The 23,586-nt window shown below is 43.0% G+C and overlaps 2 protein-coding genes across 5 annotated transcripts in view; one reads left to right on the plus strand and one right to left on the minus strand.

The window, feature by feature from the left end:
- Window positions 1-23,508, minus strand: part of MOB3B (MOB kinase activator 3B) — a 194,721-nt gene extending 171,213 nt beyond the window's left edge. Inside the window, exon 1 of one of the 4 annotated variants that reach the window (XM_081803055.1) lies at window positions 23,364-23,507. The gene's annotated coding sequence lies outside the window, so the exon portion shown is untranslated. Of the gene's footprint in view, window positions 1-22,661; window positions 23,229-23,363 lie in introns of those variants that run through there. The other 3 variants (XM_081803053.1, XM_031031999.2, XM_081803054.1) reach the window with 3 other exon arrangements.
- Window positions 17,951-18,577, plus strand: IFNK (interferon kappa). The gene has a single exon (XM_006737022.3). The coding sequence runs from the start codon at window positions 17,951-17,953 to the stop codon at window positions 18,575-18,577; it is 627 nt and encodes a 208-aa protein (XP_006737085.1).
- Window positions 23,509-23,586: the final 78 nt, after the last annotated feature.

The raw sequence follows: 23,586 nt of genomic DNA on the forward strand, positions 1-23,586 counted from the left end.
GTATATATATACCACCTCTTCTTTATCCATTCATCTGTCGATGGACATCTTGGCTCTTTCCACAGTTTGGCTATTGTGGACATTGCTGCTATAAACATCGGGGTCCACGTACCCTTTCGGATCCCTACTTTTGTATCTTTGGGGTAAATACCCAGTAGTGCAATTTCTGGATCATATGGTAGCTCTATTTTCAACTTTTTGAGGTGTAGTTTTATTTTTTATACTAAATATGTATTCCTTGGGTAATTAGAATATAAAATGTTTTCCTCATTTTTTTCTTTTATGACATGAATATAGCATTCATACATGTGGAACTAAATAATCACCAGATTAGTAGGAAATAAACAAATATAAATAAAGACCAATGAACATAACTTACTATGGAGATTTGGCATTAACTTGTTATATTTAAATAAATTCCTCCCAGGAGACTCTCTACCAAACATCTCCAGTTTCTACTAGCTGATCTTTTTTCTGAAACAGTTCAATGATTCTTAGAAATCCAAATGAAAATCCCAGACAGACAAGGAAATAAAATGTGCAAAGGAAGTTAGCCTTGGCCGTGTGCAGAGAGGTGGAAACCATGAATATGAATGGATGGAGGTTTAGGACAACGGGATAATGAAAGAGGGAAATACTATTCAGATGACAGCTGCCAGCTCGGTTCCCCGACTGTCACTCCCCTGCTGCCCACCTCCCCCCTTACTCCCCTCCCCTGCCTTTATTCCCAGCCCAGGAACATTGTAGAGCTTGTAGCCTTCTTGGTGTTCTCACACTCCAAAAGCACAGAGGATAAAAGGCCACTGTGTTGAAAGCTTGTGCCTCATAGAGTAACAACAGTGCTAAAAGTGCTTAAGAATACGTTGTTACTTTTCATATCAATCACAGAGTTGGCCAAGCTACTCTCCAATCTACTGGGAGGTACAGGGTGAGCATTGTTTAATTGGCTTTGGGAATCTTACGAGCTGTGCTAGACCATTAATTAGAGGAGTTGCTATAGTAAGCGTGTGATATGTGTATGTTGGGAGGGGAGGGCTGGTTATGCCACAGTCTTGGTAAACCATTTGCAAATGCATCTTTGGACAAACCCGTAGAAAAAAGTTAGAACTAACTTCTTAGGAAATAAGCAGTACCCTAAGTCTTCCTGCAGGTATCTAATCTCTTTGAATACAAATACCACTTAATGATGCCTAAATTATTTATTCTCAATGCCAGAATTTTCCTATCTAGGCCAAGGGAGAAAACTGTGATTTGTAGAATCAGGGCCTCATACTCAAATGTGTTGAGCTGTCAGGCAGAGAGGAAGAGGCAAATATTGCTGGGGCACACGTACCATTTAAGGGGGGCAGTTACCCAGCGCTGGCAGCTGTTGCTTATGTGGGGATAAAACCTAGCATTGCTGGATTTTCTGATTTTTATTCTCTCTCTTTTTTTTTTTTAAGATTTATTTATTTATCTTAGAGAGCACTCAGGAACAGGAGGGGCGGCGGGGAGAGACAGAGAAATTCAAGCAGACTCGCCCTGAGCACAGAGCCCCTCAGGGTGGGCGTTCGGGGGCTTGATCTCAAGACTCTGAGATCACGACCTGAGCAGAAAACAAGAATCAGTAGCTTAACCGACTGCGCCACACAGGCGCCCCTGATTTTTCAAAAGTAACTGGCAATCTTAATTTTTATGTGAAGTCTCTGTGTTTCTAGAGGTTGACAACTAAAAAGAAAAATCGGTGCTTTCTATGAACAAATAAAACATCTCTGAGGGCCAAAATAGACTAGCAGGATGTAACCCTCTGATTCAAAGAATAAGATCTTAAATAGGACTTTTAAAGTGCATGTTACTAAATTTATCTGTATATGCATCAATTACCATCCAGAAAATGGACTAGAAAAGAATCATGAATTTAAATTCTAAACTGACCAATTTACCCTAATCAAGTTCCTAAATTCATTTGGGGTGTGTTTTCCTCCTTTTATTAAAATATGAGTAATGTACTAGAGTTTTACAATTTAAAGATTTTATTGGAAAAAATAAAGATTTTACTTGAGGATTTAAACAGGCAAATGTACTTATTTTTACAACTCAGAGCTACTGCTAATAATTTATTTCTTTTATGTGTGAAAAGGCTAAGAAACAAAGCAAAACACATCTAAGCCAGGAGATGAGGCTGGAACCCAAGAACCCTGTCTCCTTATGATTCAACAATCAAATAAAAACCTTCTCTAAAGTATGACTAAGAAAGCAAGCCTATTAACAAGTCAGGCTTATGAAACAAGTAATCATGTAAACGAGTCACTATTCTAATAGTTCCAGCAAGATGAACTCAGGGTCCTCATTTAAAGTACATGGAAAGGAAATGTGTCAGGTTAAGACATCTTTATCTAATAACTGGAATATTAATCACATTTAATCCAATGTACATTTTCAGATGAGTAACTCCACCATTCACTGTCCAACTTAATAAACAGTTGTCGAGGATAGACACTTTAATACTTACTAATTTGCTTTCCATCCATGCCATTTCTCATTAGAATGGCAACATCTGGTTTGTGAGGGAAATGAGTCATATTATGCCACTATCCTACCTTCCAAGGGACAAGTTAAAGCAGGAAATGAATGGCTTTTTTTGTGTGTGTGTTTGTCGGTACAGGAAAACAGTGTATTCTAACACTGAAGGATTTCAACTTGGGGGCATAATTTTTTTTTAGATATTGTTTACAACTTTTAGGGCTGTCTTATATTAGACAGAATTATAATTTTACCATTCAGTTTCAGTTTGAACTGATTCACAATATACAGATATCTCTAAATGTTTGCATTTTTCACCTAAAAATCAACCTTTTAATTAGTCTTATACAGACAATCTCAAATTAGATTTCTGTCATTTACACCTAACAACTGCATCTTGTTCTTAAATGCTGTGGCATTCTTGACTAGACCTCAGAACTATTGAAAACTTCGAAATAATGATTTAAAAAATCCCCATTAAAGTGAGATTACCAGAAACCAGAAATCCAGACCTGAGGTGCCAAAGTCACTTTAAATGAGTCTGTTTCACCTTCTTTAGTTTCTTTCTATGTCTCAAGTTCCTGGTACTGGGAAAACTATGACTTTCTACCTATAAGGTATCTTGTGATAAACACAAAGTTCCTTTGCAAAGCTGCCTTATTATGCAATTTAAATTACAGAAAGCACAAACAGGTGTCCTTCCTGAACAGATGAAAAGAGTCTTCATTTAAAACTCCAATTACGGGGCTCCTGGGTGGCTCAGTTGGTTAAGCGACTGCCTTCGGCTCAGGTCATGATCCTGGAGTCCCGCATCGGGCTCCCTGCTCGGCAGGGAGTCTGCTTCTCCCTCTGACCCTCCTCCCTCTCATGCTCTCTGTCTCTCATTCTCTCTCTCTCAAATAAATAAATAAAATCTTTAAAAAAAAAACAAACTCCAATTACAGCAATATGATCTAAAAAAAAATACTTTTTTAATGCTATTTATGAGATGAGGACTCCATGTTAAGCAAAGTAATATACTTCTAGCAAAGGAAAGTGTCAGAGAATTGGTATTTTGGGGCAGTCTTTGTTTTTTGCTTAACAAAAACAGACGTTGCTGGTCAGAAGGAAAATTTAAAATTACAGTTTACATTTTACCTCTAGATAGTCCTTGATGCTCTTTCAGGGAAAGCACACCCTCAACAAAAAGAACAAGGACCCTGACCGTTTGTCTTTCACTCTTCTGCCACCAGTTCAGCTCTCTTATTTTTTCCAAACACATGCAATCCCTCTCCCTACCAATCAGGTAGATCTTCGGTTTCTAGACATCATTCGCTAAGCATAGTACTATAAGCTCTATTGTCATGGCTTCGTTGCCTGCTATTAGATCAAATGAGATGAGAGAATTCTCCATTTGAAACCAAAACAAACTTTATATCAACTGGTCCAGACACATAGGACCTAGAACTAAACTGATAGAGTCACCGATCTGTGTCTCCTACACAATATCAACATCAGAGAATATTTACACAGTCTAATTCCTCTATCTCTTCCTCATCCAAACCCTGGTTTTGGGATTTAGTTATTCTTCACTATTCCCCTAAAGTCTAGAGACTAGAGAGGCGCCTGGGTGGCTCAGTCGTTAAGCATCTGCCTTCGGCTCGGGTCATGATCTCAGGGTCCTGGGATCAAGCCGCATCAGGCTCCCTGCTCAGCGGGAAGTCTGCTTCTCCCTCTCCCTCTGCCCCTCCCCCGCAACATGAGCTTGCGAGTGAGCGCGCTCTCACTCTCTCTCCCCTTCTCTCAGAACAGAATCTTTTTTTAAAAAACTTTAAAAAAAAAAAAATCTAGAGACTAGACAATTATCTCTTTATCATCCTACATTCAAAACGTTACCTCTGAATAACTCAAAAGCTGTAATATATCCCACCCTGGGTTAAAGGTAAGCATTGGGTATCATTTAAAACAAACAAACAAACAAAAACATCCTTCAGCCAACTGAGGACTGTTGGTGGAAACTCTAGTCCCCAAATGGCCAAATACCCAGGCGGCTCCCTGCCCCTCTCCCCTCTGCAGGTGCCAAGTCAGGGCAGCTATCAGTCAGTCAGCCAGGGGCTCCTCCTGCCCTCATCATCTTTCCTAACTCAGACTCTCCAGGCAGCTAACCCAACACATCAGACTGGGTTCTCCAGATAAACAGCCTGTGTCAAGGAGCCTCCCAATGCTCAGTCCCCCCAGGATGTCAAAACTAAATAGGCAGGGGCATCTTCAGTCTCTCTAATGAGAATATCCCATGAAGTGTGCACTGATCTTTTTTTTATCTGGCATTCAGCCTAAGCATTGAGATCAGCGATTGTAAAACAGACTGTCAGCCCTTTGTGACAGTCCTCTATTATTGCCCTGATCATCTCCCTACTGACTTCAGGGATCTGCCAACCCCTCCTTTGGGGGGGGGGTCCTCAAAACCTTAAGTGTGAGTTGATCAATCACTTCAGCAAATGAGAGATATTGACCCTCCTGCTTCCCAGTTCAGGGAAGTGGGAGCCAGACGCCAGGCACCCAGTTCTTTATGACTAAAGTGCTTGGGTAACCAAACTGCAGAGGAGCTGACATCTGTGTGGGGTCTAAGAACCAAAAGGAAAAAGGAGGATGGGGCTGGAGGGGCAGGGAGTCAAACAAAACAAAACAAAACTTCACCTCTTCGTTATATCTATATTTTACTAGAGGAAAAACTGACTACAAAATGTCAAACCTAGCAACTTTCTATTTCAAGTTTTTGTTATTTCCTCCCTCTGTTCCAATTCAAAGTCCAAGTACCCTAAAATGCCAAGACAAGACCAAGGCACAAGACCGTCAACTTCTCTCAAAGTAACAAGTTGTCAGAAGTGAAAATGCAAGTGGAGGCCAATCCAGGCCCAGGAGGCCTTTACTCTGTTCTTTACTCTGGGAAGGGGGACGTTCTGGCCTAGAAGGTGGTGGCCCTGTCTTCCTCCTCCAGCAACCTGTTAGCTCTCCTGTGCATCTGTCTCTTCTTCTGCTTACTTTGCCCCAGATTCTGACTTGAGGCTTGCTAGAAATAGTGCTCAAGCCCCTCTAAAGTTTGGCTGTCTGATGGCACCAGAATCATAGAATAATCGTTGTAGTGGACCCTGTAACGTGCTGCCCAGATCCCTTTAGGACTGGAGCATTTATTGCCGGGAGTACTGGAGCTTGCCAACTCTCAGGTGAGAGCCTCTCCGGGAATTACATGCAAAGAGAGCCCCCTCTCTGGAGGGAGTTTATCTACTGCGGTTTGGGCAGCCCACATCCAATGACTGGCTGATGGAACAAGGTACAAATAGTGCTGCACTATCCTTTGTCAATTTCTTTTCTCTTTCGCTTTCTTTTTCTTTCTTTCTTTCTTTGAGAGAGCAGGGGGAGTGGGGTGGAGAGGCAGAGGGGGAGAGAGAGAGAGAATCCCAAGCAGGCTCCATACCCAGTGCAGAGCCCCACGCAGGACTCAATCTCAGGACCCTGATATCATGACCTGAGCCAAAATCATGAGTCAGACGCTTAACCAACTGAGCCACCCAGGTGCCCCTCCTTTGCTCAACTTCAAATTCATACATAGTTAACGGACATCCCTAACCCTTGCATCAGCCAGATTCAGACTTTGGTATTCAGTGGATTCATGAGGGCATGGCTGCCCACCAGTCCAGTTATAACAATTATACTGTAGGATTTACGGCATAATCTAAATACATGCAGTCCTCATTTTTGTATGGCTCTAATAGGCATGTATTTCAATGACCATGGTTTGGTTAAGTAACACCAGTCCAATAACAACTACGTTTAGATTTCAGTTACTGCAGAATGTTATATTAGTAAGTACTTGAAGTACAAACTGGGTAGGTAGCTCTTCAGTGCACAAATAACAGGTACACATCACTGACCAGTGACCAGTAGCACTTCTTTCGGAGCTTGTTGATGATTGGTCACTGCATATCTAAGCAGAACTGAGACACCTAAACAATATGTCACTTCACATACGTTGTGTGTGTGAGTCAGTAAGCTGACTGGAGTGATGTTGGGCCCCTCGGGAGCAGGGAGCTGGAGGAAGAACAGCCAGAAAGCAGGATCCCCTTGGCCAGATAGTGCTAAGTGGCAGGACTCCCTGTCAAGTGTCAGTGTCGTAAAAGAGTACCAGGGTATGTTATCCATGCACCCTCAAGCACAGGAAAGGTGAGACCAATAACCATGTAGTGGTTGCCAGTGGCTGCTATAATAAATTACCTAAATAAATTACCACAAACTTAGTGGCTTAAAACAACAAAAATGTATTACTTTACAGTTTGCAGGTCAGAAGTCTAAAATGGGGGTGCCTGGATAGCTCAGTTAAGTGTCTGCCTTTGGCTCAGGTCATGATCTCAGGGTCCTGGGATCCAGCCCTGCATCCAGCTCCCTGCTCATCAGGGAGCCTGCTTCTCCCTCCCTCTCCCTCTGCTGCTCCCCCTGCTTGTGCTCTCTCATGCAGGCGCTCTCTCTCATAAATAAAATAAAAATCTTAAAAAAAAAAAAAAAAGTCTAAAATGGGTGGCAGGGCTGTGTTCCTTCTGGAAGCTCTAGCGGAGAATCCATTTCTTTGCCTTTTCCAGTTTCTAGAGGCTGCCTACATTCCCTGACTCATGGCCCCTCTCTGCTTCTGCCCTTGCATCTCCTCAGACCCTCACCCACCTGCCTCCCTCTGATTACACTGGGCCCACCCTCATACTCTAGGATGATGGCCTATCTCAGTACCTTTAAGCTAACCACATGTGCAAAGTCCTTCTGACATGTAAGGTAACATATTCACAGGTTCTAGGGATTTGAATGTGGACATCTTTGGAGGGTCATTATTTTCCCTACCATATCCCATCAGGTTCTTCCAAATGACTGTGCTCTCCTAGATAGTGACCCCCATTTGGCTGCTGGCTAAAGCAAAACTGCCTGCAAACACCTGTGTCTGGATCCCCTGGGAAGGGCAAGAACAAAGAAATGATTTAGCCTGGTATTTCTGTTCCTGAATCAGCTTTGCCCAAGTGTCTGCTCAAGCCTCTAATGTACATTCTACACCAAAAATTATCACTTTCCAGTAAGTTTGTGGAGTACAGAATTCAACTTTCCCTCCTTGGACACTCACAATTCATGCTGGCATTTCAAAGGTCTGGAGGAGTCCCCCAGGAAAGAAACTTACTTTTCACATAACATTTCATGGAATACTTAGGGAATAATGCACTACATTGTCCTCCAACTCTGTTCAATGCCACGGAAATAGCTCTGCAAGGTGTCTCCACACCTCTCCAGCTCCTCTTAAGAGCCTAATGCTTGAAGCCATGCTTCCTGCCATAAGGGAGTAGTCCTTCTCTTGCACAGCTGTCAGGTGAACTTTGGCAAACCCAGAACCCTCTTACTGACTCACACACACAAAGTATGTGAAGTGACATATTGTTTAGGTGTCTCAGTTCTGCCTGGAGATTCATTTCCTGGAGAGCTAGGTGGGTTTCCCCCCCACCCCACCCCCCTTATTCTTCTCTTTTCCCTCTCCTTGACTCTGGCTCTTAAAACTCAAGGGGGAAAAATGAGCAGGAAATGGTGTGTCACCAAATATACTTATGGGTTTCACTGTAGTCTTTCTCAGAAATAGCTGGAAGCTTGGGAGATAGCACAGAATCTCAGAAGAATACTTAGAGATCACTCACCAGACTTCCTTCTGGAATCCTGGCATCTTCCTTCAGTAACCCTAATTAAGAGGCTCTTCATTTATGTTTCATACATTTTACGACCATCAACTATCTACTCACCTGAAAAGAATCCTTTGCACTAGAGTCCTGTAAGACCAGGCAATGTGCCTCTTCTGTATGCCTGAAATGCCTTCTCTCATCTATCTACATCTTCCATAATAATAATAGTAAATATTTATAGAATGTTTACCACAGGGTAAGCACTATGCCAGCCCTTTTAATTATGTCATCTTATTTCATCTTGACCACAATCCCATGAGGTAATATTGCTACTTTATAGACAAACAAAGCACAAAACCATTAACTGAGTTTTTACTGTATTTACTGATACTATTTACTGAGGGTTTTCCATATATCAGACACTAAAGTGGGCTAAGCACTTTACATTTTTATCATGTCTATGAGGAGATGTTAAGGTTCCTCTTTCGCCAATAAAGAAACCAAGGCTTCCACGAGGTAAGACATCCCCCCACGGTCACACAGCTAGTAAGAGGTAGAACTGGGATCCAAAGCTACGAGTATCTTCTATTTATCCTTCACTGCCTCCTCCCTGTTGTCTTTCCAGCCAGAGGGGTCCTCTGTATATCTGCGAATTCACAGAGCATTTATTCATCACCCCAGTCTTGTTACTTGTCATATTCTTCACAGAGCTTAAGTTCTCCTAACTGGGCATCTCTTAATCTACTTTGCATTCCTTAGCATGCCACTCGTAACACAGGATCTATAAATATAAACTGGTTTAGAGTAAGTCAGCTTACAGCAACCAAGACTCGCAAAATAAACAAAACAAACTGTTTTTTGATGAAGAGTTTCCAGGTCTCGGTTGATTGCTTCATTGTTTCAGGAAGCAGCTACACATTGGCATTCAGGACAGGGGATGACACTGAATGGTTTGTCCCCTGGTGCTTGTTTGAGCAGCCACCATGGCTGTTCCGCCAAGTCCCCTCGGATTTACTGGTGAGGCCAAGGCTGAAAGAATCTGTCAGAGTCAGCTCCAGCTTCTGGAAAGTGTCTGACACACAGCAGGAACTCAACAAATATCTTTTGAATAATGACCAGTTACAAAGTCACGTGGTACAGATTCAGCATTTAGAAATGATCATCTCCTTTCACCTCTGAAATGATTCTTAGATATCATTCATCTAGAACATGATATACTCAAGACATTTATTTTCACCTAAATAATAGATTACCTTCAATAATAAAAATAAAAAATAACTTTAACAAAACTGATCATAAAAACACATTATTTTATTTAAATGTTAAATGTATAGGAATATGTATTTGTCCTGTGTACACATAGGAAATATACCAGGAGACACTCTCAGAGATTTAAGTCTCAAGCGAAACCTGAGAAATTTAAGCCTCAACCACAACCAAAGTCCAATTAAGTAAATTATTTATTTTGGTGTCCAAAGTATAAGGGACCTAACCAAGTTTAAGACCATCAAGTTAAAGATGTAATGCCAAATAAGATTATTTACTGGTTCTCAAAAAACTGTCCGGTTAATGCAGTAAAGACCTTATAAGTAGATGGATAATCAATGGCACTTCTGGAAAACTGCCTTTGGTGATCACAGCTGTTGACCTGGGCCCAAATGCATCCCGAATAACTTACTAAAAACATCTCTCCAATCAGTCTTCTCTCCAACTCCACTGCTTCTACTTTTATCTACGCCACCACAGCTCTTACCTGGCGTACCGAAATATCTACTCTCAACCTGGGTTCCTTGCTTCCACTCTTGCCCCTTTTCCAAATGGTTCCCCCCAAGGGGTGCCCAAAGCAATCTCTCTAAAGCACAAGTCATATCACACCACTCTCTGGCTTAAAATTCTTTCATGTCTTCACTGGTCTTAGGATAGAATTGGAACTCTTGCCCACCCCATCTCAACCTATCCTAGTACCAATCTCCCCATTCCCTTCATTCCAACCCAACTAATCTCCTTTGAGTTCCTTGAATATCTCCAATTCTTTTCCATCAAGGCTTTTGAACTTCCAGTTCTCTCTGCCTGAAATGCTCTCCCTCCAGCTCTTTACATGGCTGATTTTTCTTCATCCTTCAAGTCTCAGCTTAGTTATCACCTCCCCCACTTACCCTCTTGTCCTGTTTATTTCCTTCATAGCACTTTTAATACCCTATAATTTTATTCTCTATTGTCTGGAAATCTAGACACTCTATGAGGACATGAACTTTTCTTTTTTCTTTTTTATTACCTTGTTTCAGGCATCATATCCTCAGAGATGGGTGGATGAATGGATGGAAAATATAAGCAACAGATAATTTCAACATTCTTTGTCCCATGGATCATTCTTGAGAAACTGTATTATCACATTTGTCAATAAGTGTTACTGTCCTGTCCTGGCAGGCATGGTTATAAAGCAATCCCAATTTCTGCTCTCTTAACTGTGTCTCCCCTGGGAACATAAAGAAGTTTTAGTTCTGGGGCCATCCAATCGGCCCCTTCTACACAGTGAGTCTTACTATTAAGTGAAAAATACCCAAGTTTGCAAAACTGATCAACCCAAACGGATATGTCCTAATATTTCATTATCCATGGTCTCACACAAGGCTGTCCTGGCTTTGAATTTTAGCTATCCAACTTCTGAAGAAGCTCTTTCAGGAGAAACAGAAGTCACCTCAGTGCAGAGTAAAACTACAAGCCACTTCCTGGATTCCCATATCTAGGACTATCACCCTTAGAGGAATGGAGCAAATCAAACTGACGGCTATATGGAAATCCAGTGCACACTTCACTTTGGTTTATGGCACTGGGTCAATCGGACAGAATAGCTTGTTTTCCCAGTTCCGACTAACTGGAGGAGAGTTGTGCCTACAAATACATTTCCCAGATGTTCCTCTGTACATATAACAGGAAATATAGAATTGGATCTGGGCAGGGGCTCTGGAAATGTCAGGGCAGTCTCTCCACACTGAATGTCCCTGAGAATGCCAACCTTCTCAAGTGACCACACTTTTCCCCACTTTGAGTCATGGTGAAGAATTGCTATCCCAATCCAGCTGAACTGAAGAACTCCATTCTGTAACTCAACATGAGAAAACTCAATAAGCCCCCGCAGAATGCCTGCCAGGGAACTGCACATGAGCAATGTGACATCTGCCTACGCAGAGGGAGGTTATAAGAATCACCCCTGCAAGGCATGTGGTGGTAGTCACCCCTGTAAGGCAGTTGCTGGGGTCTTTACCCAGGAAATTCCATAGTGCTCTCTTCTTGAAGACCCACAGGAGAAATGCCTCCCAGGACTCAGTACCAAGAAAAGCTTTGTTTCTACTAAGGATTTAGCTTTGCTGATGGTTTGTTTTATCTTTTGGACACTGTGGTTACTTTAACAAATCACATTTCCTCTTTGCTTCTAGAAAGCCCAGGGACGGATTTGCAACCCTCTTCAATAATGACACTGGACATTATGACATGCATTCTTATGTTCCAACTGTACCACTGACTTCATCTTGTTTTCTTACACGTTTTCCCTCAACTCTGATTTCTTTAAATACTCTGTATTCTCTTGTATTGTATATATTTTACAAGCTGCTTCAAATCCTTTTGGGAATGAAATAAGGCTATTAATGCATAGATACACACAGTGGATTTTATGCCAAACCTGTTACAACCCTAGATCCTGTAAAAACACAATATGGCCTCAGACCTGGGCTTGAATCCTGATTCTGTAGGTTTCTAGCTATGTGATCTTGGGCAGATCCCTTAATAGTTCCAAGCTTCCATTTCCTCCTCGTTAAATTAAGGGTAATATGGATGCCTGAGTGGCTCAGTTGTTAAGCGTCTGCCTTCCGCTCGGGTCGTGATCCCAGGGTCCTGAATCAGGCTCCTTGCTCAGCAGGAAGCCTGCTTCTCCCTCTGCCACTCCCCCTGCTTGTGCTCACTCTCTCCCTCTCTCTCTCTGACAAATAAATAAATCTTAAAAATAAATTAATTAGTTAAGGATAATAACATCTGCATTGTACCGTGGGTATGAGAAATAATGATAATTTATATGAACAGGCGATACTTAGTAACCGCAAAATAAAGTGTCTTCTATTATTTTTTTTTTTAAGATTTTTTATTTATTTATTTGAGAGAGAGAATGAGAGAGAGAGCACATGAGAGGGGGGAGGGTCAGAGGGAGAAGCAGGCTCCCTGCCGAGCAGGGAGCCCGATGCGGGACTCGATCCCGGGACTCCAGGATCATGACCTGAGCCGAAGGCAGTCGCTTAACCAACTGAGCCACCCAGGCGCCCTAGTGTCTTCTATTATTAATAACAACTACGTAGACTGCTACCAAAAAATACATAAAGGCAATGTCTGGAAGACACAGGGACACAGACACATGGAGGATGTCATGTGACTATGCAGGCGAGACTGGAGTGATGTACCTAACAAGTCAAGGACCACCAAGAATTATCAGCAATCACTAGAAGCTAGAAGAGGCAAAAGAAGATTCTTTCCTAGAAGGTTTGGAGGAAAAATGCCATGATGACACTTTGATTTTGGACTTTCAGACTCCAGAACTGTGAGAGAATAAATTTCTTATTTTATGCCAGGCTGTTTGTGGAAATTTATTATGGCAGTCATAGGAAACCAATACATCCCCCAACTTCTATAGCCCCAAGTAGTAGAAGTGAAGTAATCAAACCAGGTTTCAATCTAGCTGACATCTGCCAAGGATGGATGATGACGATGACGACAACAATGATGATGGTGTGAATCATTTACTGATCACTTACTATGTACCAGGCACCATTCTCAGTAATTTATATCTCCACAACCACCTAATGGGGTTCTCATTATCCCTATTTACAGATGAAGTATAGAAAGTTTAAGGGACTTGCTCAAAGCTATACAGTTCTACAAAGAGGTTGCTGAACTGATCTGAAATTCAATTTAAATTAAGATAAAGTCATAAGGTAAAATAGTGAAACATACACCTATTTGTTCAATAAATATTTATTGAACATATACTATGTGTTAAGCACTGGAGATATAAGTAAATGAATACATAAACACATTAATTTCAGCCATAGGGGAAATCTCTCAGAAAACTCATTCCAAGCCACTTCTCCAGGCCTGAAGTGACCCAGGAATCTGGGAAACCTGTCATTATCTACAGAATTCTAAATAACCTTGAGAAATACTAGGGGTGGCAGACTTAACTCAGGGTTTCCTCCTTTGCTAATTCACCCCTCTGACCCCAATGGTCTATCTCTAAGTGTCCTTCCAACCCCACATTCTATTATTTAGATTCTGTACTTCACAGGCTACCAAGGGGCAGGGGTCTTGGCAAGAAGAGATCCTTTCCCACACCCCCTGGCTCCAGTAGATTATTCCTGGACACTACCCCCAAACCCAAGCATTGCTTGGACCCTAAAGAAATCCTAAAAATTGGGGCATGTGAGTCTTCTGTCAGTCTAAGAAAAGTCCACTTAAATTTTCCCATAATAATGCCTTTCTTTGTTATTCATAAATGTCAGGAAACCTATGACTGCATGCAAGCTGACAGTAATTACAATAAGACCCTGTCCTCTCTGCAATGGCAACTACTTTTAAATATTTATCCAAGATAGGGGCACCTGGGTGGCTCAGTCAGTTAATTACCTGATTTTGGATTTTGGCTCAGGTCATGTTCTCAAGGTCCTGGGGTCAAGCCCCATGTCAAGCCCCATGTTGAGGCCCATGTTGAGCCCCACATTGAGCCCCACATCAGGCTCTGTGCTCAGGAGGAATTTTGCTTGAGTGTTCTTTCTCTCCCCCTCCCTCTGTCTGCTCATTCTCTCTCTCACTCTCTCAAATAAATAAATAAATAAATAAATAAATCTTTTAAATAAATAAATAAATATTTATCCCAGACAAGAGGACATGTCTGGGAAGAAACAGCAAGAGTGGAGTGAGTGACAGATGATCAACATGTTAGGCTCACCTTGGAGAGCAATAAATCCTACCAGAGAATACTAAATGCTCCGGAGCTGAATCACAGCAAACCTGTCTAGACTGAAATGTCTCATCTCCATTTTGTCAAACACATTGTGTCTTGCCTATTATTGTTCACCTTGTAATCCATATGGACTTTACACAGTTCTATCAACAACAGGGCAGCCCCTGACCACATATAAATGATCTCAAGACATGCTAGAGAAATAAGAGCAGATATCATGGAAATATCATTAGCTATGGCAACACACTAATGACAGATGGAGCAGTTGTAACAGACAAATTTTGTGATAAAAACATTTCCTTACACTGTCATTCTTTTCAATTTTTTTGATATTTTGAGATATACTCACATGGCATGACTTTTGCAGAACAGAGGCAAGACCTATGACTGATTATCCAATAATGCTTCAGATCAGAGCAATTTGTATGTATGTGTGTGTACACATGTGCATGCACCCATGTAATATTTTTAGTATGACCGGTGCCCCTTGGGAGTGTGGTGCGCACAGTTTTTAGGGAAATGCACACAAGTAAAGCCAGCACAAAGTTAGGCAACTGAATGCACCTCTGCATGAGGTGAGCAGCTGGCAGAGGAATAGTTTCCTATAAAGGGCTTCCTGAGTTCTACTCTAAGAGGTCAATGGGAGTTTGTATGGGGATAGGGATACCAGGTAAAATAATGGGACACCCAGTTAAATTTGGATTTGGGGTACATGGGTGTTCCGTATTTTTATTTGCAAAATCAGGCAAAGATAAGAATTTTTAAAAAGCTGGGGCGCCTGGGTGGCTCAGTCATTAAGCGTCTGCCTTCGGCTCAGGTCATGATCCCGGGGTCTTGGGATCGAGCCCCACATCGGGCTCCCTGCTCGGAGGGAAGCCTGCTTCTCCCTCTCCCACTCCCCCTGCTTGTGTTCCCTCTCTCGCTGTGTCTCTCTGTCAAATAAATAAACAAAATTAAAAAAAAAAAAAAAAAGAATTTTTAAAAAGCTAACAGTGGAAGATATGCTTGTCAGTCATCTTTCCTTCTTTATCATGAATCTTGTCACCATCAGCATCAATTAACATTTACAGCACATGGGGATGAGGTCCATGCTGTAGGGAAGACCTATGAATTACTCCTGCTACCTAACACACTCAGAATGTGCCTGCTTCTTCAATAATGGACTCCTTGAGACCATGGACTACACCTTATTCCTCCATCCTCAAGACCTGCCCAGTGATTGGCATGTGGTACTAGCTAAAAATACAGTTTTGAGGGATGCCTGGGTGGCTCAGTTGGTTAAGCATCTGCCTTCGGCTCAGGTCTTGATCCCAGGGTCCTGGGATAGAGTCCCTTCCTTATAGGGCTCTTTGCTCAAAGGGGAGCCTGCTTCTCTCTCTCCCTGCTTCTCCCTCTGCCTGCAAACCGCCCCCCCCCCCGCTTGTGCTCTCCCTCTCTCTCTCTGACAAATAAAAAATAAAAATCTTTAAAATAAATAAAAATAAAAAATAAAAATACAGTTTTGAATAAATGAGGATGTGATATGGAACGACTATAAAGGGAGGAAATTTGGGCTGAGCAGGATAAAATGACAAAACTGTACATGGCAGAAAATAGAGGGACCTTCAAGATGGTTGACAACAGCCAAATCTGCAGCCACCTCCCTCACCTACAAGCAGAACCTTGTAGCATAGTAATTCAATTGAACAAACTAGGAGTTTGGTTAGTAAGGTTGAACTGTCTCAAATAAGCGCAAAGTAGTCTAATCATTCTAAGTGGGTAGGGGAGGGAGAAGTATACAAAGTTGGGAAATCAACACTTAAACAATTATGCACTTTAAAAAGCCATAATGAAGGGGGACAAAGCATTTATTTATTTATTTATTTTTTATTTATTTTTTTTAAAGATTTTATTTATTTATTTGAGACAGAGAGAATGAGATACAGAGAGCATGAGAGGGAGGAGGGTCAGAGGGAGAAGCAGACTCCCTGCCGAGCAGGGAGCCCGATGCGGGATTCGATCCCGGGACTCCACGATCATGACCTGAGCCGAAGGCAGTCGCTCAACCAACTGAGCCACCCAGGCGCCCGGGGACAAAGCATTTAAAAGCCCCCAAGAGGGACAAGCAGTTCTGCCTAGGACAAGGTAACAAGTTTTAGATGGAAGAAGTTATATGAGCTATGGCCTTCAGAGATGCTTTGCACTTTATAGACTCTGTGTGTATGTTTAATAATATATATATATATATATAAACATATATATTTTTATTGAAAAGTTACAAAAATGGTACACTGAACTCCCACATACTTTATGTTATTCTATGGAATGAGAACTGAGTCTTGGGGTAAATTCACATTTCCTTTGAAAGTATCCTAGAATGGAAATGTTTAAGCAAATAAAGCAGTACATATTGGTCACATTGCAAACGCATGTTTTTCTAGTCAGAGAAAATATTTGTAGCATGTGCACTTCTAGATTTTTTTCTGCACATATATGTACACGTAGGTATTTCACAAATATGCTATCAGACTCTATATAGTATCCATGTCAGCTTGGTTTTAAACTACAAAGTGAATTTATCCAAGTGACCAAATATATTCCCACAACATAATATTTAATGCTTACAAAGAAATTTTCTACTGATGAATTAGTTAACCACCTATCTACTACTGAACATTTAAGTTGTTTTCCTTTTCTTTTCTGTGATAAACTTCCTGACAGCTAAGTCTTTAAAGATGTCCATCATTATTTCTTGGGGATAAATTCCTAGAGGAAGAACTGTTGAGTCAAAGACCACGTACATTTTTAAGACTTTTGATACATATCATCATTTTGCTCTCTAGGAAGGTTTCGTCAATTTATAATGTTATAATTATAAAATATTAACGGGCTCATTTTCCAAATTATTTTTCCAGGTTAGTCACCTCATAAAATCTGCAAAATCAGAATTTAGAGAGCACACACATAGAGTAACATAGGTAGTAAGTACTTCTATGATAGGTATCAGAGGCATGTGTAATGTTAGGCAGCCATGGGAAGCACTAGTTTAGGTTTAACTAAAGGAAAGGATAGTTGGAGAGTATCAACATTTTCTAATGACAACAGAAAACCAAGCCAGCTTATAGTAAGTGCCATGTTCAATTGACCAACTCTGTTTTTCATCTTCTTTGAAACCCAGAAAAGTAAAATAGAGAGAAAATATCCAAATAGAGAAGCTTAATTTAACAAGATCAGAGAAAACTAAGCTATGTTATATTCTGGTGGTCTTGCAGTCAAATAATTAAAGTCATGTGGCCAATGTCTATGATTAACTCAATGAGAGAAGATGTTTGGCTACATGGCCAGATACGAAAAAAAATTAAAAAAAAAAATAATGATGATAATTTCTTTAATGGATGGCTCTCTTACGTAATAGTGTTGAATAAGTGGTATAGAGTCAGAACTTTCAGTTCTTTCTGAAATACTGTTATCAATCTTGTTATGACAATCCTATAGTACTGGGATGGGTCATCCAGACAACTAAGGTAACGTAATGGTAAAGCTTTGCTCACTTTAAAGAAAAAGATTAGCATTTCCAAAGTCAGCGTAGTCACCCAAAGTCAAAACAAACCTCAGAGGCAAAGGAAAGGGGCTGAAACCCTGAGAAACATAAAATGAGGAATGAGAAAACTCCTCCCCACTGAAGATTATTCAGGTGTATAAAGGCACATGAAGGAGTACTTAAGACCTAAAACATCACTGTCAACCTTGAGTCTGGTGGATTTTTTAGCTTGGGGAAAAAAAAATGAGCACTAAGCCTGACTTGTTTAGGACGTGTTTGTGGCCTGCATGCCTTGTGGGTCTGCTCATCACTGGCATCCTCTCTCTGGACTGTAACTTGCTGCATTTTCATCTGAAGAAAGTCACCTGGCAAAATCTGAGACTTCTGAGCAGTACGAGCAGTTCATTTCCCGTAGAGTGCCTACAAGAAACCACAGCTTTTGAGTTGCCCCAAGAGATCCTATCACATACCCAGCCTGTGAAAAGGTACATCAAGGAGGCCTTCTATGAAATGTCCATACAGGCCTTCAACATCTTCAGTCAGCACACCTTCAAATCCACTTGGGAAAAGGACTATCTGAAACAAATCCAAATTGGACTCTATCAGCAGCTGCAGTACTTGGAACAATGCTTGGAGGAAGAGGAGAAAGAAAAGGAAGACTCCAAAGAGATGGAAGAGAACGGAATGAACTGGTCAGGAGCTATGGTCTCCCAGCTGAGCAACCTAGAACTGAGGAGATATTTCAATAGGATAGACAACTTCCTGAAAGAAAAGAAATACAGTCACTGTGCCTGGGAAATCATCCGAGTGGAAATCAGAAGATGTTTCTACTACTTTCAGAAATTTGCAGTACTACTCAGAAAGAAATAAGGTATATTTTTAGAATTAAAATTCCTTTTCTCTCCAACATCTCCTTCTCCTTCTCTTCTTTTTAAGAATTATTGGGCTATCCTATAAGCCTGCCCACTGTTGGAGTGGCAGTGATTTAGGTAATGTTTACTGTCTCTAAAGTTGGCCTTGAGATATCAGCTACATCCACATTTCTAAGAGGTGATGCCAATCATCCTCTGGGTACCAACAGTCTTGTTAGAAAGTTCTGAAGATAGTTTTAAAGGAGTAAGATCCTCTCCATGTTCGACTCTTTTCTTCCTCTTCCCTTTTGCTATTTTGTACTTGTTTTGCTCTACCACCTTTGAACTTCACCAAGCCAATGTAGAGGATATGAATGAGAGAATGTTGCAAAATGAAACACCTTGGTGATTTAACTGTCATGCTGCCAAGGCTGTTTATTCTATAAAAGTTGAGCATGTTAAAGGAGCTTATACAAGCTTTCATAGAGTTAAAACCCTCCCTTTCTCTCCCCACTCAAAAAAAAAAAAGTGAAATTTTTGTCCTCTTTGCTTCTCAGTTTGGTTTGTTTGAAATGATATAGTTTGTAGGATGGAATTTTATTTTTTTAAGAGAATGAAGATACTCAATGATATCAGATGGTTGAATTAGATTGGCCATTAAGTTCTCACTCAAACCTTTGAGAGACAATGATTCTAAGGTAGAAAACACAGTTCATTCGTACTGCATAATATTTGATTTCTACATCCAACGGCATGGAAAATGCTGCAGAAAAATATATCTGCCTTTCATTGTTTTTCCGTATTTTTTATTATTTTTTTTTCCTTTTCAAAGATTTTATTTATTCATTTGAGACACAGAGATACACAGAGAGAGATCATGAGCAGGGGGAGAAGTAGAGGGAGAGGGAGAAGCAGGCTTCCTGCTGAGCCAGGAGCCAGAAGCAGGGCTTGATCCCAGGACCCTGGGATCACCACCTGAGCAGAAGGCAGACACTTAACCATCTGAGCCCCTTTTCCGTATTTTTTAAATGCCTGAGATGAAGTACTTGCAGTCATATTTCACATTGATTTTCACATTGGATTTTCCCAAATAGAAGACCACTTTCTGTCTGTTAAGTAAACTAGTTATAATAATACATGACACTTTAATATAGTTTATCTTTTTAGAAATTATTTGTATCCAGATTACCTAGATTATTTACTTAAATTTTCTTGTGTGATCCTTCATCTGTATTAATTCATCATCCAGCTGAAATTAATTTTTTTTCTTCCTCTCTCTCCTTCTCCCCATTTCAGAATCCTGTACCTTCAAGCAAGAATTAACATAGAGATTTGTGGCTACACAAATGCAAATGCACAAAAGTACCTGGTTCCACCCTTGGGAAACCTCTCCTGCTATACTGTTTCAAAAGCAAGCTCCTGAACGTTTAGATTCAAAGTTCATTCAGTACAGGACTCAAATGGTAAAGCCAGAGAGTCTTATAAAACTGAGGCAAATTTCCAGCAAAAGTTAAAAGTTGTGGATTATGGTATCCTGGTTATCAGTGGAACGAATGCAAATAAAATGAGTTAGTAAAATCCATTTAGTAAAAACAGCTCATCAAGAGTTGTTCTAAATGAAAAAAAAAAAAAGGCACCATAAACTGTAAAGATGTTGGGGCATGCAAGCTACTAAGCAGAAAGTATACACTTGGTATTTTCCAAGAATTTCTCTAATAATGCTTTTGCATAGTCTCCCTAATAACTCTACCGAGATCATGTCAGTTCTTTCAGTAATTTATGGCTGCAGTCTTGCCAAATGTTTGCTATGCTAGAGGGAAGAGAATTGGCACTTCGAGTCAATAAAGATTGTCCGATTACAAGGGCAGGGTCAGAAGTCAGAACAGCATGCTTTTATTAAGAGCACCTCTAGTCAGAAAAAGGAGAACATTCCCACTGAAAAAAAATAGGTTAAGGACATAAACTGGCATCATCACAAAGGAAGAAATACTAAAGACAACAGGAAAAATGTTTAATCTCATTTGTGGTTAAAGAAATACAAAAGAAGACAAGAGCGTACCTCCTATCCATCTGGCAGAAATGAAAAAGAGTGATTATAATATAGAATGTGAGTGGGGTGTGGGATACAGGAAGAAAAAATCCTCTTGTATGTTGTTAGACAGCAGGTAAAGTGGCATAACTTCCCTAGAGGACGATATGGCAATCTTAAATATCCTAAAAAATGCATTAACTCCTTCAACCTAGCTATACTAAGCTCCAGAAATTTATCCAAGGAAATCATTGGATAAGAGCGTTCACTGGAGGCTTATTTATAATACACCCCCTTCCTTTTGTCTTCATTTTTACCTCTCTGTATTTTCTATTTTTTCTACGATGATTCCGGGGAAGGGAGGTTAATTCTAAAATTAAAGAAACTGTACAAGCTCATCTTCCACTACAATTACCCTGTTTTCCATACTGGGGGTAGACTGGGACAAACACTGCCCTTTCACTTGGTTAATGATGCCTTTGGGCACTTCTTGAGCAACCCAGGTCTGCCTTGTTGCTTCTCTCCTGCTGCTAAATTTCAAAGGAATCCTTCTTTAGCCATCATTTTCATAATGAGACGTTTGTAAAGTGCCTTCCAGTGCTTCAGATTTTGCTTTTTTTCTTTTGTTGGTGCCACTGGTAATAATCCAGAAATTGCCAAAATGCTCTGTGTCCACCTTCCTTAGTAGTCTTTGTTTTTCTATTTATTGAATGGAAGTCAAATTTCTGTTAGTCAGGTAAAGGGAAAACTCCTAGAACTGTGCAGAACTGTGCAGAGCTCCCACTTAAAATGCTTGAGTGGGCACCTAGGTCACAAGCATTCCGATGGAAGCTTGCTTCCTCCCTCCCCAGGCTTGGGGAAGGGATCAAAAGGTAGACGGTAAAAAGTGTTTAACTGTGCTTCCTTGGAATAGGGACGATTGGGCCTCCATCAGAAAAAGCTGGTAACACCACTATAGTAAAGCTGAGCATGTAGAGGTTCTAACAGGTGCACAGGCTTGGCCTCCCCTCACAGGCAAAACGACTGTCGGGGCACTGGACGGGAACCCTGCCTTCTCAGAGTAGCTACTTTGCTTTTGCCCTTCTTCTTCTTCTTTTTAAATCCACACTCACTAAGAAGAAGCACGATGTGTAAGCATCTAACTTGTGAGGGAAGGCACAGAAACAGGGTCACCTGTAATCTAACAGGCGCACCCCCAGGGGGAACTCGGAGGCAGTCCCAAGCCACTGGTTCACAAGGACTTGTTGGCGGGAACTCTGCCCCCATGGCGTCTATGCGGTATCCTCCGATTTGCTTTTTCTAAATGCTGACAGGAGACCCGGGATTTAAACTTGGAGCCAGCCCTACCCCAAGTCAAAATTGCACGTTCAATCTGGAGGGAGCCACCTAACCACTACTTCTAGGCAAAGTCTTGAGGCTTCTTGGGTTACTTCCTTTTCCACTCTCGCCTGTTCCCCAGCCCTTGGAAACTCGCAGAGCCCAGAACCTCGGCTTTCTGCCTACCAAAAGTGCCCTGATCCCGTCCCGCGGCCCTGGAAGCGGCTCAGCCACAGGCCCTCGGGCGGAGATTTAAATCCACTGGAGCCACCCAAAGCACCCTGGCGGAGGGCGGAAGGTCGCTTTCACTCCCGGGAGAGCAGCACTTCTCTCCGGCTGCGCCCTTCGCGGCGCGTCTGGGCTCAGATCTGAGAAACGCGCCCCGGGCCCCAGGCAGCCGAGGAGGCGGGGAAGCAGCAACTTTGCCTCCGCCCTCTAACCGCAGGGCCTGGGTGCGGCGGCCGCGCCGGGGTCTGGCTCCTCGCCTTCCGCCGTGGGGATCCCGGGCGGGAGCCGGCCCTGTGGCCGGCGGGGGGCGGGGGGAGTGCGGGGAGGACCCCGGGGGCGTCCTTCTCTCCGCGAGCCCCGCCAGATGTTGCAAAGGCAAACAATAGGGGAGACGCGGAGAAACAAAAGGCCATTCGTCACAATCTCCACGGGCTCTGTGGCGTGGTCCCTGCGGGGAGGACATCTGGGAGGCGGTCAGGAAGGTGGGTGAAGGGGGAGCCTGAGGGGCTTGGGGGTCTCCGGTACTCACTGGCCAGGCACCAGAGGTCGGCCCTTTTCCATTCCGAGAGGCGTCCCAAGGCCGGGAGGACAATCAAAGGGAAGTTGAGGGATTTTCACCTTCCTCGGCGCAGGGGGAGGGAGGGGCTGGCTTCCAGATGTTTGACAGTTGTTGGCCCAAGGGGTCAGCAGGGTTTTGTCCGTCCTTCACCCACGCGCTCCCTCCCCGAAGCTCCGACGGTGCCCGGGGCGAGCGGGCCGGCGGAGCGGGCTTCCCCAGCGGAGCCCGCGTCGAGCCTCCACACACGCCCTGAGCGCCGTGCTCCCGCCCAGGCGCACTTTCGCAAAAGTTTGTCTTCCCGCCACCCGCAGCCCGACCCGCACGCGGCAGTCACCCGCGATTCGGGACGGCTCCGGGGCGCACTTGTGCCCCGCGGGGAGATGCATTTTACTGATAGAGCTTTCACAGTCAAGGCCCCGGAGCCCGGGCTGGGGACTGGACTCTCGTTCCCGCCCGAGAAGGGCGCGCGAGGAGCCGGCCTGAGCCGAGGCGCGGGCAGGGGTCTGACGCGGATCCCAGCCCCGGAGCCACCGCCCGCCCCCCACCCCATCCCACCCCCCGCTGCGCCCGCCCCCAGGTGCGCCCCGCACCCGGGCCCGCCCGGGCGCCACTGGGGGCGAGCAGCTGCCGGGCGGCGCCACTTCGCCTCGCCCCGCGCGGGCTCTCACTCACCGTGGGCTTTTACCTTCAGCCCGCGGCCCTGTCGGCTCCTGCGCCGGGTCAGCCGAAGCCCGCGCCAGAGGAAGAGGGTGAGCCGGGGGCCGGACGCGCGACGGTTGCGGATCCACGCGGCGGGCGCGGGGCGAGCGGCGAGGGGCCAGCACGCGCGGTCTGCAGAAGCGCGCGGGCGAGCGAGAGCGGGGCTCGAGCTCCAGCCGCCGCCGCTCCGAAGTAG

This window comes from Leptonychotes weddellii, chromosome 14, assembly GCF_054177405.1.
Source record: "Leptonychotes weddellii isolate Sample4059 chromosome 14, ASM5417740v2, whole genome shotgun sequence".
In the NCBI taxonomy this organism is placed as follows: Eukaryota; Metazoa; Chordata; class Mammalia; order Carnivora; family Phocidae; genus Leptonychotes; species Leptonychotes weddellii.